Source organism: Nematolebias whitei, chromosome 11 (assembly GCF_014905685.2).
Source record: "Nematolebias whitei isolate Nwh7 chromosome 11, NemWhi1, whole genome shotgun sequence".
Taxonomy (NCBI): domain Eukaryota; kingdom Metazoa; phylum Chordata; class Actinopteri; order Cyprinodontiformes; family Rivulidae; genus Nematolebias; species Nematolebias whitei.
The window spans coordinates 46906705-46922456 of NC_056508.1; the positions used below are offsets into that span (position 1 = coordinate 46906705).

Consider the following 15752-nt stretch of genomic DNA (forward strand, 5'->3'; position numbering starts at 1 on the left):
CTCGAGTCGGTCCGTCGGTCACATCTGCAGGTTAATGTTGGGACCAGTGGATCTACTTGGTTAATGGGGGCACAGGCAGGTCAAGCCTTCATAACTCATGTGGGGCATGAGTTGGCCTGACGGTGTTTTAATGCCGTGTCTGCGGGGTGCGAGCTGGGCGGCAGGTTGGGTGGGGGTGGGGTGGGGGGGGGGGTTTGTGTCTCATGCAGGACTACACCTGAGTTCTGAGCAGCAGCTTCAAGACTCCTAAAATTTTCCTGCCACTAAGGAGCGTTTGGTAAAACACGGGTCCACTGAAATCACAAACAGACACAGGAAGAGAGAAACTCAGAGAGGGGGGACAAAAACAGAAACAGTGGGGGAGGGGGGGGGGGTCAGACAGAGCTCACAGAGACAGCAGAGAAAAGGAAGTTCAAAGCAAAACGAACAACAAAGCAGCCGTTTAAGGATGAGAGCGGAGGCAGGAGACTAAAAAAAAAAAATCAAAGTTGTGACTGAAAGGGTTCCTGAGTTTTAAAGAAAACAGCTGGACTTGAGTTGTTTAAAAAAAAAAAAGAACAGCTGGACTCAGTTGTTTTGATTAAACTCAGGATTTATCAAGTCCTGGATGAATTCACACAGACTGAAACAACTGTATGAAGAAACCCAATAAAGTAATAAATCAAAACAGTCGAAGATTCTCATTAATATAAACAGTTCATGTCTAAGATGTCGGAGCAGAAATGATCAAAGATACTCAGTTTAAGGTGATGAGGGGGGGGGGGGGGGGGGGGGGGGTTATATACACAGTAAATAAAATATAAATTTTATTTAGACAGGTTAATCCCATTGAGTCTTGAGGACTCATTTACAAGAGACCTGATTTTAACAAAGAATGATGACAACAATGGACAATCATAAAAAGGCACACAGATAAAAAACAACAACAAAAACACTCTGATGTTTAAAACCAGTGAAACATCACCGTTTGATTTAGCTACTCTTTAATACGTTTGATTTCACAGTTGGCAAAGAGTGCCTTTTAATAAAAGTTCAACTAAGACGGAGGAGCAGTTTCAAACCGAGGTTCAACAGTATCTTACCTGAAGGAGGATAAAGATTCGTATGAAACAGCATCAGTGTGCCGTGTTTGGTTTGAGTTCTACGTGCATGACATCAAATTTTCATGATAAATATAAAATGCATTATTAGAAAGTTGTGATATTTTCAAGATCAGCAACAGGAAGTGATGTCAAAAGGCAACACCTGTGTGTAGCTACTCTGCTAACAGAAGAATCTGATGTTTCTGTTGATTATTTGGAGTCAGACTCGGACGGTTTCAATAAACAAAGAACAGGAAGTTCACCTTTTTAAAGTTTCCCTCTGATGTCACTTCCTGTTTGGCTGCACAAACTTCAAAAGATGGCAGGTATGTAACGAAATGTGTAAAATCATATGTATTAAGTCAAATCTCAATTTGTTTTTACACGTTGTGCATTTTAGGATGTGCACGTCTCTCGTGCACAAATGGCCCATAGTTTGATTCAGGACCGTCATGTCTCTCGTGTCATGACGTCTCATGACCATTTTGAAATAACTTGAAATTTTGAAGCGGTCCAGGCAAACGATCATTTTTAAACCTTTAAAATGTCCAATCGTGCATTTTGAACAAAAATGTCTTGAAGATTTGTAAACATTTTCTTTAAAGTACCTCAAGCTGCAGCGGAAGTGCTACAACTAGCTGCTGCTGCGACTGAACGACGAGCCAAGAGTAATATCTGTCACTATAAACCTGAGTGATGACACGCTCTCTTTATCTTAAGTTGAAGACATTTCCAGTACCTTAAAGACAAAGAGTGAATCTGACGGCTCTTCCTGAGGAGTACCTACCTTACCAGTGATGTCATTCACCGCCACGTGAACAAAGATGGACGCCTCCTCCATACCTTCCAGGTACACGTGGCGAAAGCCTGCACATGGAGGGAAACTACTGAGAGACAAACTCACACAGAACCTGCAGCAGTCGTGACTTCATGCCCTAAAACAAACATTTAAAATCCTCTCAGTTTTTGTCTCAAACCTCCATCGATGAAACGTTTTGAGCAGAATCCAGTTCTTGTAAATTTAAAGGACAGATTCTTATTGTTTACATGCTGAGCTGCTTATTTCCAGAAAACAAAGGCTCGTCTGCACGACAACATAAACTGCAGAAGTTATATTAAGAAAATTCAGAACTTCTGTCTTTAAATTTTAAACACGATTTTTAAAGTGAAATGCTGAAACGTGAGGATTTGGAGGCGAGAGCGGCTCCTTCGTCCCACCTGGCATCATGCTGTTGAAGGCGATGGTGCGCTGCCCGATGAAGTCCTGGCCGATCGGGTCGTGATCCCACACGAGGAAACGCACGAGGGCGAGCTCCGGCATGTGAACCGTGAACACCAGAGTCTCCTCCCACATCGGGTTGAACCCTGGAAGCCGGGCGAGGTTGCAGAGCAGGCGGCGGCGAGGGTTCATGGAGAACAGCAGAGAGGAAGGAGAGAGCTCAGCGATCATCAATAATTCACGACGCGAGTGTGAGAGACGGCAGCCTGGAAGCTGCTGCCGCTGCACAATTCCTCCAGCTGAGCTCATCAGATCTCACACAGGAAGGTGAGGGTCACATTCAGCAGAAACAGCACACACAGATCTGCTCCAGCAACTTCAGGAAGAACCTGAACATCGTCGTCTCCTGACGAACTCACCGTTGTCGTCCACCACTCTGGTCTGCTCCTTGCAGCAGTCCACCGGGAGGCCGATGATCTCCACCTCCACAAACGGGTCGATGATCTGAAACGGTCACGTTACGTTAAACTTCAACAAAGAGCCCGTAAATAAAACGGCAATCTATAGCAGCGGCTCGCACGAGAAACGATCCTGTTGTAAATATGACCTTGATTTGTGGCCTTGACCTTGGAGCAGGGGTGATGAAAAGATTTTGTGACATGCCGTGAAGTGGTGATACAAATTAGTTTGAACTATCTTTAATTATCTTGAGCGGATCAAAAGTTGTGGGCAGGACAAGAGAAAGTTTACAGAGACGAGGCGAATTAAAAAAAAGTGCTAATGCAGAATTTTACAATTATTCTTATTTTTGTTTGGTTTTTGACAAGTTTCTTCTCGCTATGTTGTGTAGCTTTAGAAAATCTAATAAATAAAACATTAAATTGTAAAGTTTGATAAAGAATAGTGCGCTCAAACTTTTGGAAGCAGTCGGTCGTTCAACGTTCACACAATTTACGTCTGAGACGACAACAGGATTCGGTTAAAACGAGCGGTACAACCCAGACATACTTTACTTCAGAGAAAAATACAAACGTTAAGAGTCACAGAAAACTGGACTCCACGATGGAACCGGCATTTCATGTATGAGGATAGTCCACCATATCTACGCACCTGTTCACTGTACTCATCCAAGATGTGTACACATCTATTCACCGTCTTATTCTACAGGAGCTACACATCTATTCACTGTATTCATCCAGTGTACACCATATGCATCTATATCTACCCACCCTATCCATTTATATTTACACACCTGTTCGCTGTACTCATCCAAGATGCGTACACATCTATCTACCTACTGTATACACATGCATCAAATCTACCATTTACCGTTTCTACATATCCGTGTTGTCGGTTTACCGTATCCACACTTGCATCCTCTGTATCCAGGCAAACGTTTATCACACCCAACCATCTAAAATCAGCTGCAAAAACTACTTCCAGCCAGACGATGAGACCTTTGACATTGCAGAATTCTTGCATTCTTGAATAGAAAGAGCCTTTATTGTCCCACAGAGATGTTGAAGTTATTTAATAAAAATACAATGAATTTCTAGAATTTTCAGCCATTTGGGACGGCAGTGTCCTACCTCTCCTCTGTCCCCCAGCATAGAGTCTTTGGGTTTGGGCAGCTGCTGTCCACTGATGATCTTCAACACCAGCTGTTTCTTCATCTGCCCAGGCAGCGGGTCCTCCAGGTTTGGATTGAAGGCACCTGAGGTGAGCAGAATGGGCTTGTTGTAAAACCTAACATGATCGTTTTCAGAGTTGAATCTTGATCAAATGTCAAATATATGTGACGACAAACGACACGTCTCCTCGTCCTGAACAGACCTTCACACGTGCACGCAGGTTTCAGGATGTAGCCACAGTTGCCGTTACTGTAGAATTTAGCTCTGTTGAGCTGAAGGACTCGACCCTCAGACTGGTAGTTGAGTGCAACTGAAACCAAACGAAGGAATGAGCAGATTATTAAACTAAAGCTACATCTGAATCAAAACTTCACGTGGAACCAAACTGGAGACGGAGGCGGCGCGCACCGAACTGGCAGCCAGCGTTCCAGAAGGGCTGGGGGTTGAAATTGGAGGAGTCCACTCGGTAAGAGCAGGGGTAGATCCGGGAGAGCTGCCGCTGGTTGAACTGGATGAAGGACGCTGGTTTCTGCTGCATCAACTGGTGAGCTTTGGTCTCGCTCAGAGAGGACACCTGCCAGCTGCAGTTGGCTGTCGCAGAAACAACAAAGACCTTCTGGTTATCACGAGGCACAAACTCGTGAGTTCTGATCATTTCTAGGAACGTTCCGTCACAACTGTGGAGGCAGCGAGTGGACACAAGCAGTCAAGAGGAGGCTACGATGGAGGAGCAGGGTGGCTGCTTGTGGAACAGGTCTGGACCCTCGTTGAGTTGCTGGGGGGGTCACTGGAGGTCGGTTCTCCAGCTTGTTTTGAGGATCTGGAAAAGGCTTTCAGGATTCCCAGAGAAATTCCATGCAGCCTCGCCAACACAAAGAGGAGGAGATCCTCCAGCTGTTCTAACACAGCGCTCACACTTTAACAAATTAAACGGTTTCATAATCTGAGTTTACAAAACCATCAAAATAAAAACAAGACTCAAACGTTCACACCAACATATATTTAATATAACCTGCCATCAAAGTATTAGTAAAGTTTAGAACCGTTTTAGACGACAGAAAATTACTCTTTACAGTTTCTACCGTTAGCTTCATTAAAATTTCTATAAAGACGACTCCAACTGCTGTCTACAGCAGGTAAGATACTTTTTTCTTTAGGCCGGTTCCTTCCTCAGGTGAAATAACTCGCATGAAGACCAAGTGATCGTTTTTATGCCAGATTTCCTTCCAGGCACAACCACAGACCACGGAGCTACCACAGCCCTCTGAGTGGAGCAGCGCTGCCATCTAGAGCAGCCAGGGGAGCAGATGGTGGGGGTTAAGGGCCTTGCTCAAGGGTCCAGAGTGGGGCAAATGAGGGTGGAGGCAGGTATGGGTGCTTCACCTTTCCCACCCACATTTTGATGTCGGTCTGGGGAGTTGAACGGGCGACCTTCCGATCACAGGCTCACCTTCTCTAACCTCTGTGCCACCATACCAACCACCCCAACACAACTCCAGCAGGTAAGATACTGACCTCTCATAAATACTCTGCACTCTTTTCTAAAACAAGCAAAGACTGCAGGAACAAATGCTTGACCCTTCCTGCCGCTGTGGGGAACTACTTCCTCTGTGAGGAAGTTAAATGAGCTCCATAAAGTTCTCCAAATGAGGCAACTTTGGATCCTCGAGGCGTTTCTACAAACGGAATCAGAAAGTGTCGGCTGGGATCAGGTTCTATAAGAAGCCCCAGACGCCCACCTTGTGTTTCCACGTCGTAGAGACCCACAGAGCGAGTGTACTTCACCAGATCGGACAGAGCTCTGGACAGCTTCATGGTTTTCTTCTTCCTGTGGAGCCAAAATAAAAAGTTAAAGGGTGTTCAAACTCCAACATCTCCGTATCGACTCTACGACCTGCGCTCAGAATAATCCCATCCACCACAGAGCAGGAGTAGAGTTTAAAGCAGTGGTTCCCAACACTGGTCCTTGAGGAACACCATCCTGCGTGTTTTAGTTGTTTCTTTGCTTTAACACACCTGATTTGAATCAACAGGCTTCCGTAGGACATGATGATGTAATTAAATCACTGAATCAGGCATGATGGAGCAGAGAAACAACTAAAACATGCAGGATGGTGTTCCTCAAGGACCAGTGTTGGGAACCACTGGGTTAAAGTATTTGAAAGATTTAATTTGAAACTCCGGGTTAAAACCTCTTCCTGTTTGCTTTTTCTCCATCACCTGCATCCAGGTGTGTGTGTGTGTGTGACGTACTTGCTGTGGTGCAGCGGAGCGCGGGAGGCGCTGCTCGTGCTCTCCTGGTCCGTGTCAGTGTCTTCGAGGCTCGACGTCTTTTTCAGCTTGGAGGACTTTTTCTGTTCAAACATTAAAAAACAACAAAGAACAAAGTTAAAAACGAAGCGAGGAACGTGGCGGAACACGAGGAAAGAACCAGCTGGTTCTGTGCAACAATCGGGGGCAGAAGTGAGGATTTTACACCACCTCACAGGTGTGGCACGTCGAGGTGCTGACAATACAGAATGATTACATCACAGTCAGCTTTAGGCTGACCACAACAAAAGGCCACTCTGAAATGTGCAGCTTTTTTACAGCACGGTGACAGACGTCTCGAGTTTTGAGGTTGGGCACGCCGACTGCAGGAATGTCCATCAAACAGTTTACACGTGGTTGCCTGTTGCCCGTGAACTGAACGTCCATTTCTACCATAAGCTGTAGAGTTGAGTCACAATCACCGACGGTCCAATAAACCACAGACGCTTTATTCTTCTCATGTGCAGGATTAGCAGCAGAAAAGAATGTACGCAGGTAAAAATTTAATAAAAAGACCAACCTTGCGCTTGGAAAAATTCCCGATGAAGGAGCGGCTCGTACGTTTGGCGCTGCCGAGGTTGGACTCGCCGGCGCTGTCCGTCCCTTCATCGCTTTTACCCTGAGGAGAAACAAACCGATAAACTTTACAGAATTTACTGGACTGGCTGGTTTTACGACTGTTGGGGGGGATTATATCATTAAAATCCAACTACAAGAAAACAGCTCATTTAAAATAATTTAAAGAGCAGAGATTATATTTGGGAGGTTTATTGAGATTAACTGAAACCGATCGGAAACTAAATTAGCACGTCGGGATTTAACTCATGTGTGACTTAATTAAATCTGTGGTTAGAACCTTCAACAAACATTTTCTGCATCTTTTTTATTTATTTACTTTAATCTTCAATCATTATTCTTGACTAGTGAGTATCAAATGTTTTACGATACTTTTATTAAATTGGTACAGTATTAATTTTATTATATTAATGTAATTGCCCTACTATCCATCCATCCATCCATCCATCCATCCATCTCTCTCTCTATATATATATATATATATCTTTCTCCATCCATGTCTATATTTTAACAGCAAATAAAATGTGTTTGAGAGCAGATTTGAGGTTTAAACTTTAAAAATGGACTCAGACTTCTCAGACCACATCCAAAGTTTGTGTTTTTTCTCGACTCGCTCTACAAACGTCACCCCCCCCCCCCCCCCCAAACTGCAGTTAAAAACATTAAAGCCGTTTTGGGACGTCGCTCTTGGTTTACCTTGCCGTCCGTCTTGTCGGAGGACTTCCCAGAGGGAGGGAGGGCAGCGATGGTGAAGCTGTCCGGGTCTTCCCGGTGCCTGATCTTGGACTCTTTCATCAGGCTGTCCAGTTTCTTCTTGGCCAGGTTCTCCACCTGCTTCCTGTTGGCGGACGTCTGCAGACGATGAGGAAAAACACTTAGAACATATTCTGCCTGATTAAACTAAAGAATGTTACTGTCACGGGTTTTTAAAAACCTGCTACTAAAACAACAAAGTCCATGTTCAATAATCCAGGTACACAATCCAACATTTTTCAGTACCTGGATTATTGAGCATGGACTTTGTTGATATGACGTGTAGTTTGGTGCACTGCAGAAAATTAAACATTTTTATGATAACTTGTCACTAAAACTTTATTTCTCTGGATTTCATGGAAAAGATCAATGTGAACAAAAAAACATTCAAATGTGCACAAAACGAACAACACGATGTCACAAACAGAGAAATGAGTTTCAGACGAGCGATGAGGCGGACGATGGTGCAAATCCTCAGACTGATGTAAATTACATTTTTATTACTGGAGGGGAACAAAGTAAAGATTCCTTCAGCAGTTTTTATAGTTTTTATAAGTTTTGTAAACCGTTTGTTGACCTCTGCTCCACCGGTTCTGAATAAACTTATACAAATAATTTAGAAAATATGAACCAGTCTTTGTGTCGTTTAAAATTTATCCTGCAGCTGTGAAGTTTTAGAACGAGAATCGTTTGTTTCTTCTTAAACACATTAAGCTTTAAGAGTATTTTTTTCAAAGTCTAACAGCATTTTTTTAAGTTTCAACACATACACGATGTTTTGTAGCTGCAGTTGTTTAAACGTTAATGAACATAAAGAGATTCCTGCTCTCTGCTTCAGTCCGATCGTTCTGCACGCGCTCAGTTCAGTCACAAGATGGCAGCGTGAACCAACCAGTGGAGTGGAGTTCCTCCACCTTCCTACTTGGAGGCAGATCAATCGTTTCTCATTTGTTTTGGGCCTTTAATCGATCAGAGTCCTTTCGGATCAGTGATTTGTCAGTAAGAGTCTCGTTACTCTCGTCCCTGCAGATTCAAGTTACGACACTTTTAAAGCCGAGGCCCTGTGGGTTATTCTGACCGTAGGGCAGCAGGAGGTTCCATGAGGAGCTTCGGTTCTTCAAGTTAATAAATAGTGACATGGAATTGGTGTTAAACTTTATTCAACTGTTGGACTCGTATCTTAAGTTTCTCGTTCCAAAGATGTTTTTCTTCCAGACATTTGATGGAGCGTTTTTTAAACGGAGGTGATGAGAAACGATGGAGCATGGCTGAGATGAGCTTTCAGACAGGACTGAAAATGAGGTTTGGTTTTTAATACACTACCTTCCACTTTGAGAGAAGCGAGCGCGTTGAAGAGGACAAAGAGAAGAGATGAGAACAAATCGCCACAACAACGAGGAGGAAACGTCTGCAGCGCGGCTCGGTTCAAAACGTGACAAAACATTTTGTTTAAAAACGAGCGAAGGAAGCGGCGGACGTACGTCTCCGTTCATCAGCTTGCAGTCGTCCTCCATTTCATCGGCGCTGTCCTCGTCGGACACGTCCCCCTCCTCGGCGTCCTCGTCGATGTTCGAAGGAAGTTTCTTCCCCTGTCGGAGGAAGACAACACATTAAACAGAACCTCTGCAGGTCCAAAAGCTCTGCTCTGATGTTCCTGTGAGGTCCTTCAGATTCTGATCTAAATGTGACCCCCCCGGGGGGCAGACAGTCCACGGTTCTGAAGCGACCCGCAGCACGAACATGGATTGGTTCTGAAGCGGTTGTGCATTCAGAACCAGCTGAATTATTATCGGACCTGATTTATTGGTCCAGTGTTTACGTTTGATATCTACTCCTCCGAGCCTTTACGGAGCAGAATTACACTTCTGGAACCGGAGCGACAAACTGAACGTGAAACATGCCCCAGTGTCGCTCCGGTCTGGTCCGACACCAACGGTGGTCTCGTGCTGCTGTGATGCTCAGAAGGACGTGACAAATTAAAAACAGGCCAAGCGTCTGGACTCGGGGTCTGTAGCCGACGACGTGAAGAGTTCTGGACCGTAAACTGCACGACGACGATGTCGTCAATACTCGGATCGATCCTCGCTGATGAAACGAGACCCGACCGTTCAGACCGGGATCAGATCTGGATCAGATTTAGAACCACAGATGAAAAAAGACCAGACTAAGATTAAAAAACAAATCAACATTCTGACGGTCATAAAAAAAATAGATACAAGGAAAAATTTACTAAATGGATTTGGACCAGTCTTCTCTGCAGAGTGAACAACTGCATTATTGTTCCTAATGATATTGTTAATAATAATTGTATTATTATTACTATCATCATTAATAATTTTATTATTAGTATGATTATTAATAATAAAATTATTATTATTGCTAACAATATTTATAATAATTGTATTAGTTACTTTTGATCAATTAAAAATATTACAATCAATATTAATAAATATTAAAACTATCAATATTTTTTACTATTACCAATATTATTACTATTATTAACAACAACAACAATCATAGTAACTATTGTCACTAGAGTTCCATCTTATCAATATTAATAATTTTAATATATTATTACTACCAATATTAATAAATCATTTTAACCTATCAATATTAAGAATATTTTTATTAATACTAACATTACTATTTTATTATTATTATTATCATTATTATTATTAAATATTAAATAAATTCATTATATAATAATGATAATTTTATTATCGTTACCATCAATATTAATAATAATAATCTTTATTTACCCAGGCAGGTTGAACCGGTTCTCATTTAGCAACAGGCAGACCAGTTGAAGCAGACCTGCTGAATCGTTTCGCTTCACGGATCTGGGTTGAACTGAATCACTGAAGTGACTCCGTTCACTCGAGTCGTTCACGCTGAATGAGTCACAGAGTCTGCAGCGGTTCTGGTGATTCTGCTGGGTTTAAGCGAGTTCGCCAAATTAAAAGAAGTCATCTCATCTACGCTATAAAGCTGCTTGTCTGTAGTCTGCCAGAGGACATGGAGGACCCGGGTCCACTCAGACCTCAGGTTTGTGGGTCCTGATTCAGTGAGAGGATTCAGATCTTTTAACACAGGTCCCACCAGCTGGAAGATAAAGGCTCTCCTCATCACCACAATATTTTCTGGGTCAGAGCACAAAGTGACCATCTTCTTGCTCCACGAGGATCCAAACAGTCATATCGAGCAGCACGGAGGTTAAGCGGTTAGCATTGATGCCTCACAGCAAGATGGACGTGAGTTCAAACCCAGGATTTGACTCGTTAATTAAAGGATAAAAAAAACATAGTAATAACTACCAGACAAAATAATGGAGGGCTTTTGTCCTAAGTGTACAGCCTAACTTCAGAGACGCTCTTTGGTCTGGAAACATCGGTTCTTTCCAAAAGTCATCGATCTGTGATCATCTTCATTTGGTCACATTAGAGCTGAAAGGGTGATCACGTTTTTACCCAACGCTACACGTCAGCCAGAATATGACAGATTCTAATTAAACTCAACGTAATCACAGGACAAACTACATCCAATTACACATTTGGAGCCAACCCAACTCAAGATGGCCGCCACAGCTAAGCTAACCTTAGCAAAGACAAAAATGACTTCAACTTTAGCCACATTTTCAGATACCGAGCTAAACTTTGGTGTGGCAGTGGCTTAAACTTTTCCCTTTAAGAGATAAACTGAAAACACAAAATTTGGTTTTAAAACCAGTTTAAAGTCTGTTAGCAAAATATCACAATCTCTCATGCACAACAGTTAGCCTAGTTCAAGATGGCTGCCACAGACGGTCAACCTCAGCAGAGACGAACGTGGCTCCAGCTCGGTCAAACCGACTGGTCCTGAACCAGACTGAGGTGGTGGTAGCTGAGAGTCATCCTCAACACGAGCTCTGAGCACAAACAGATTCATGATCAGCCGGCGGCGTCTCAGATTCAAACTCAGCGAGTGACAGGCAAACCTTAAAGAAGTTTTTAAATAATTATCTTTTCAACACGTTTCATGGCTTCCTGACGTCTGCCGAGGGTCCAACTGCAGAGTCCGAGACGGGGTCTGGCTCTGACACGGGGTTCATCCAGACCGTGGACCAGGTCTCGGTGTGACCTCACCTTCACCAGGATCTTTCCCCGGAGCGACTCTGGAGACGGCAGTTGTCCCGACTCGTCCGCTCGGACGTTGGACACGTCCAGTTTGTCGCCCAGGATCTCCACCAGGTACTGGGCCATCTTCTTCTGCTGAGGAACGCTGCAGTGGTTCTCCACGGACAGGATCACAGGGTAGCTGAGGAGAAAGGGCACAAAAGGTCGCGGTCAGAGACATACGAGGGGCTGACGGCAGAGCTGAGGACGGCGGTGAACTTCGACTGAACACTACGCTCCGGTCCGTTCACAGTGACGGGTCATTAATGTGAATGGTGCCCAACTAATTCATGTGCTCTCTTGAAAGCTGATTGGCTGGAAACAACTTTAAAAAGGGTTAAGCTCCGCCTTCTGGACAAGCGAGGGAGTGACCTGGTCTGATGGTTGTTGGTGTTGCTCCTGGTGGAGACACCAGTGGTTGCACTGGTCACTGACGTTGAGCTGATTGTTGTTGGGGCTGGGAGTTACCGGCTGTGTTCAGTTTTTGGTTGCAGGTTAGTCCTCGGAGCTTCGGGCGAGGGGAGCGGCCAGAATCAGACGGTCAACTGCTGCTGGTTCTGGGTCTCTCCCTCTTCCTGTTTGTCAGAAAACTGAACTACACCGAGGCTCATGCAACGCCCAACACGCCGCAAAAATGATCCCATCACTTCACTCCAACGTGCAAAGTGTCATATTTTTGTCACGTTTAGATGCAAAGAGACCGCACGCCTGCGAGGAGCTCAGTCAGAAGTGCACGTGTGGCGTTTGTTTAGGTAAGGAGGATTTAATTTGTACAAATAATCACATCTGGCTACGCTGCGTTTCAAAGGCGAAGCACCTCCGGAGTCTGGGCCGTGTCGGAGAGCTCCGCTCCGGCTGCACGGATCCAACAATTCAGGAGTTTTTGTTCTAATTACGTCTCCGGCAGACCGAGTTTTATTTAGCACCTCGGAAAATCTGATTCCTCTTTGATGCCGAGCGCAGCCTCCATTACGCTGCTCCATTTTAGCCAATTATCTGTGGAGTATGGTGTCCACAATCATCTTTTCAGAACCACACGGCGAGGTGAAGATGCACACAAAGGCGGCGCTCAGGCTTGGTTTCAGCTGAAGAAACTGGATCTAAAAATAGAGTTTCTCCTCTGCAGGCGTATCAATGGGATTATCACCCTCTGAAGCAGATTCACTGAAATGCAGGAAGGTGTGCGAGTGTTTCTGTTCGCGTGCTGCACAGATGTGACGACTATTTCAGGATGGTTTATAGTTATAAATCTCACTATGGCCAGAAATAGCATCACAAGTTGCAACAGCAGATGGGGTGCTGTTACAAAATAAAGAATTAAAACGGGGCTTTTTAATTAACATTACAAAGTGCTGTAAACAAGAGTTTGATTAAAATAAGACTCTAAAGAGCAAAGTTTAAAGGTTGGTGTTGAAGTCGGGTTAAGATGTTTCTGAGTTTGGTTGGCACAAAGGTCCACAAAATGAGTTTCTAATAGCACAGAGCTATTCAACTAAACTGCTCAGGGGTCAAAGTTACTGAGAGCCAAGAGCTCCAGCAGTTATCGTCATAAATTAAGCTCGTTCTACAGTTTAAAATCTAGTTCTATTTAAAATTGAACCCACCAGTGGGCCTGATTTGGCCCCCGGGCTGCCAGTTGAACAGCCTGCTTTAATGACTCTGTCACAAACTGACCTGGGAACAGTTATCAGGGTGCTGCAAAGTTCAAGCCGTGCAGACTTTAAAAGAAAAAAGATGCAGAATCCGGAGGTAAGAGCAGCGTGTCTTCTCTTAAAACTGAACAAATGAAAAGGAAAAGGAAAAAATTTGTAAATGATTGAGCTTTTATGATTTTTGTTAAATTTAGGTCAATCCTGGGCCATCTGGGATTTAATGTAAAAAAAACAAAAAAAAAAGTGTGAAATGAGCTGCTGGGATTTATGAATTTTATGGAAAAGTAGCGTCAAGTTTCATCTGCAAAGAATGGTTATAAAGGGGCCGAGCTCTCATCTCTGTGGAACGCCACAACTTAAGAACTCTAAAGATATCTGAATAGTAAAAGTAATTATTTAGATGCAATTTGACGTTTTAATATATCCGAATAGTTTAGTAATCGGACACACAAGTTTCCAACTTTTTATCCTGGAAACCCTCGACTTGTACCTAAACTAAAAGCTGTACCAACTTTCTGAACTGCATTTACTCTCGTCTCGCATTTGAAGGTACGCGATCAATGCATTTATTAACAATTACAGGACTCCATTTCTTGTTACAAAGTTAATGAAAGAAATACCCAGAAATGTTCAGCCTGACCCAATTAGTGAGCTTTCTTACGTCTACATGCAGCCGCACACCAAAATGGAAGTCGTAACCCGACTCAACATGCACGGACGGATGATTCCCCGTCTTTGCTCCGTGACATGGGACAAAAACACTGATATGGCTAAATAAATGGATTTATTGTATATTATTAAAAAAAGAAAACAGACTGTAAGACAGGCTCAGTTTCTTTCCAACTCCTCAAATTAAAATTTCAATGTGACGAACCTTCAATTGTCCTAAAGAGGACCGACTCCAGACGTGATCAACTGTCTCCAGTTAAGTGCTCGTCCTTTCAATCCACAACTGAAGGAAAATATTTATCTCAACACCAAAGACGATATCAACAAATCAGGGAAGCTTTCTGCAACCACACCTGAGTGGCTCGAATGAAAAAGGCTTTTAAAGACATCATCCACCATGAAAGCTTCATTTCCCTCGTCTTTCCTCCACGCTCTCAGCCCAACAGGCGACACGGCGATATTTACTGAAAGCATCTGCATCCTCAGACTGAACGCTGATTAAACCACGCAGACTTCACGGTCTGTTAGGAGCCATTATTGAAAACACCGTGTTCCGTCTCGGTCTGTTAGGAGATCAGCGCCAAGGGGGGGGTTCAAACGTACTCGTTCTTGATGAAGGCGTACTTGTTGATGGTCTCGATGACGTCTTTGAAGAGGATCTTTGAGGTGAGGGTGTAACCGTGGTGCACGATGGGTTCTCCATCCTGGCCGTCCCAACAGTCCACTGCAGAAATTCAAGAAGGGAAACAAACGTGAGAATAATTCAGGATGATTGGCGCGGATCCTGAGTGTTGGACCCCCCACCTTCCACACAGCGGCAGCCGGCCTGCAGCACCCAAGAGTACATGTCCACCCTGGACTGGGACATGAGCTGGTCGCCCATCAGGTACGTGTTGTGCGAGGAGGCGATGAAGTAGTTGCACAGCGGTTGGGTCATGTCCTGGTTCACGGTGTAGTGTTCTGGGTTGAAAATGTCCCCGGCCGGACTGCGCATGTAGTTTGTAAAACCTGGAAGAACAAGAACTTCTAAAATTCAGGGAATAAAAAACAAGCAGTGCGCTGATGTCCCCCTGAGGGATCTGAACGGAGAATGTTTGTAGCTCTGGAGACGAGTGTTTTTCTGGACCGGAACTGAACATGCAACGAACTAAACCTAAATGTTTTTGGTGCAACTTATTCAAGTTATAGGAGTTACTCTGTGGAGAAGGTTTTATTTTTTGAGGTGGGGCAGAGGGACAGATCCTGCGAGTGGAGGGAGTCATTCTATTTACCAACAGGTGTAACGACAGAGGGGGGGGGCACCACAGATATTAATCTTCAGCCACCGTAATAATTTCAGGAATCTTTACTTTGAAGCAGAATGAAAACTACAAGGCAGTTTGCTCAAATGATGGGGCTGGCCCAGGTGGTGGCCATCTTGGATTTTGACGTGGCAGCCCCAAATCTTAATGGTGACCTTTTCTACGTCTGTTCCAGGGGTCTGCAACCTGCGGCTCTGGAGCCACACGTGGCTCTGTGATCCCTTCCCTGCGGCTCTTTCAAGCTTTGACCATAAACGACCAATTTTAGCAGTTTTCCTGTCATGCCCTTTAAAATACGTGTATTAGTACTAATACAGAGTAAATTATACTCCCTTAAACTTTATTTCTTCAAAGTAGGATACTCAGTTTTTCCATAAAAAACAACCACCTCTATTTTATATATATATA

At 43.9% G+C, this 15752-nt stretch overlaps 1 protein-coding gene across 1 annotated transcript in view; it reads right to left on the reverse strand.

The window, feature by feature from the left end:
* LOC119417353 (1-phosphatidylinositol 4,5-bisphosphate phosphodiesterase eta-2) overlaps positions 1-15752 on the reverse strand; it is a 116573-nt gene that overhangs the window by 9933 nt on the left and 90888 nt on the right. The window contains exons 7-21 of the mRNA XM_037684558.1: positions 14848-15051; positions 14647-14767; positions 11693-11864; positions 9053-9160; positions 8895-8900; positions 7515-7670; positions 6763-6861; positions 6186-6286; positions 5672-5760; positions 4341-4523; positions 4135-4242; positions 3891-4015; positions 2721-2805; positions 2301-2447; positions 1870-1949 (exon numbers count right to left, since the gene is read on the reverse strand). Of these exons, the coding sequence (XP_037540486.1) occupies positions 1870-1949; positions 2301-2447; positions 2721-2805; positions 3891-4015; positions 4135-4242; positions 4341-4523; positions 5672-5760; positions 6186-6286; positions 6763-6861; positions 7515-7670; positions 8895-8900; positions 9053-9160; positions 11693-11864; positions 14647-14767; positions 14848-15051 (1784 nt within the window). The remainder of the gene's footprint in view (positions 1-1869; positions 1950-2300; positions 2448-2720; positions 2806-3890; positions 4016-4134; positions 4243-4340; positions 4524-5671; positions 5761-6185; positions 6287-6762; positions 6862-7514; positions 7671-8894; positions 8901-9052; positions 9161-11692; positions 11865-14646; positions 14768-14847; positions 15052-15752) is intronic.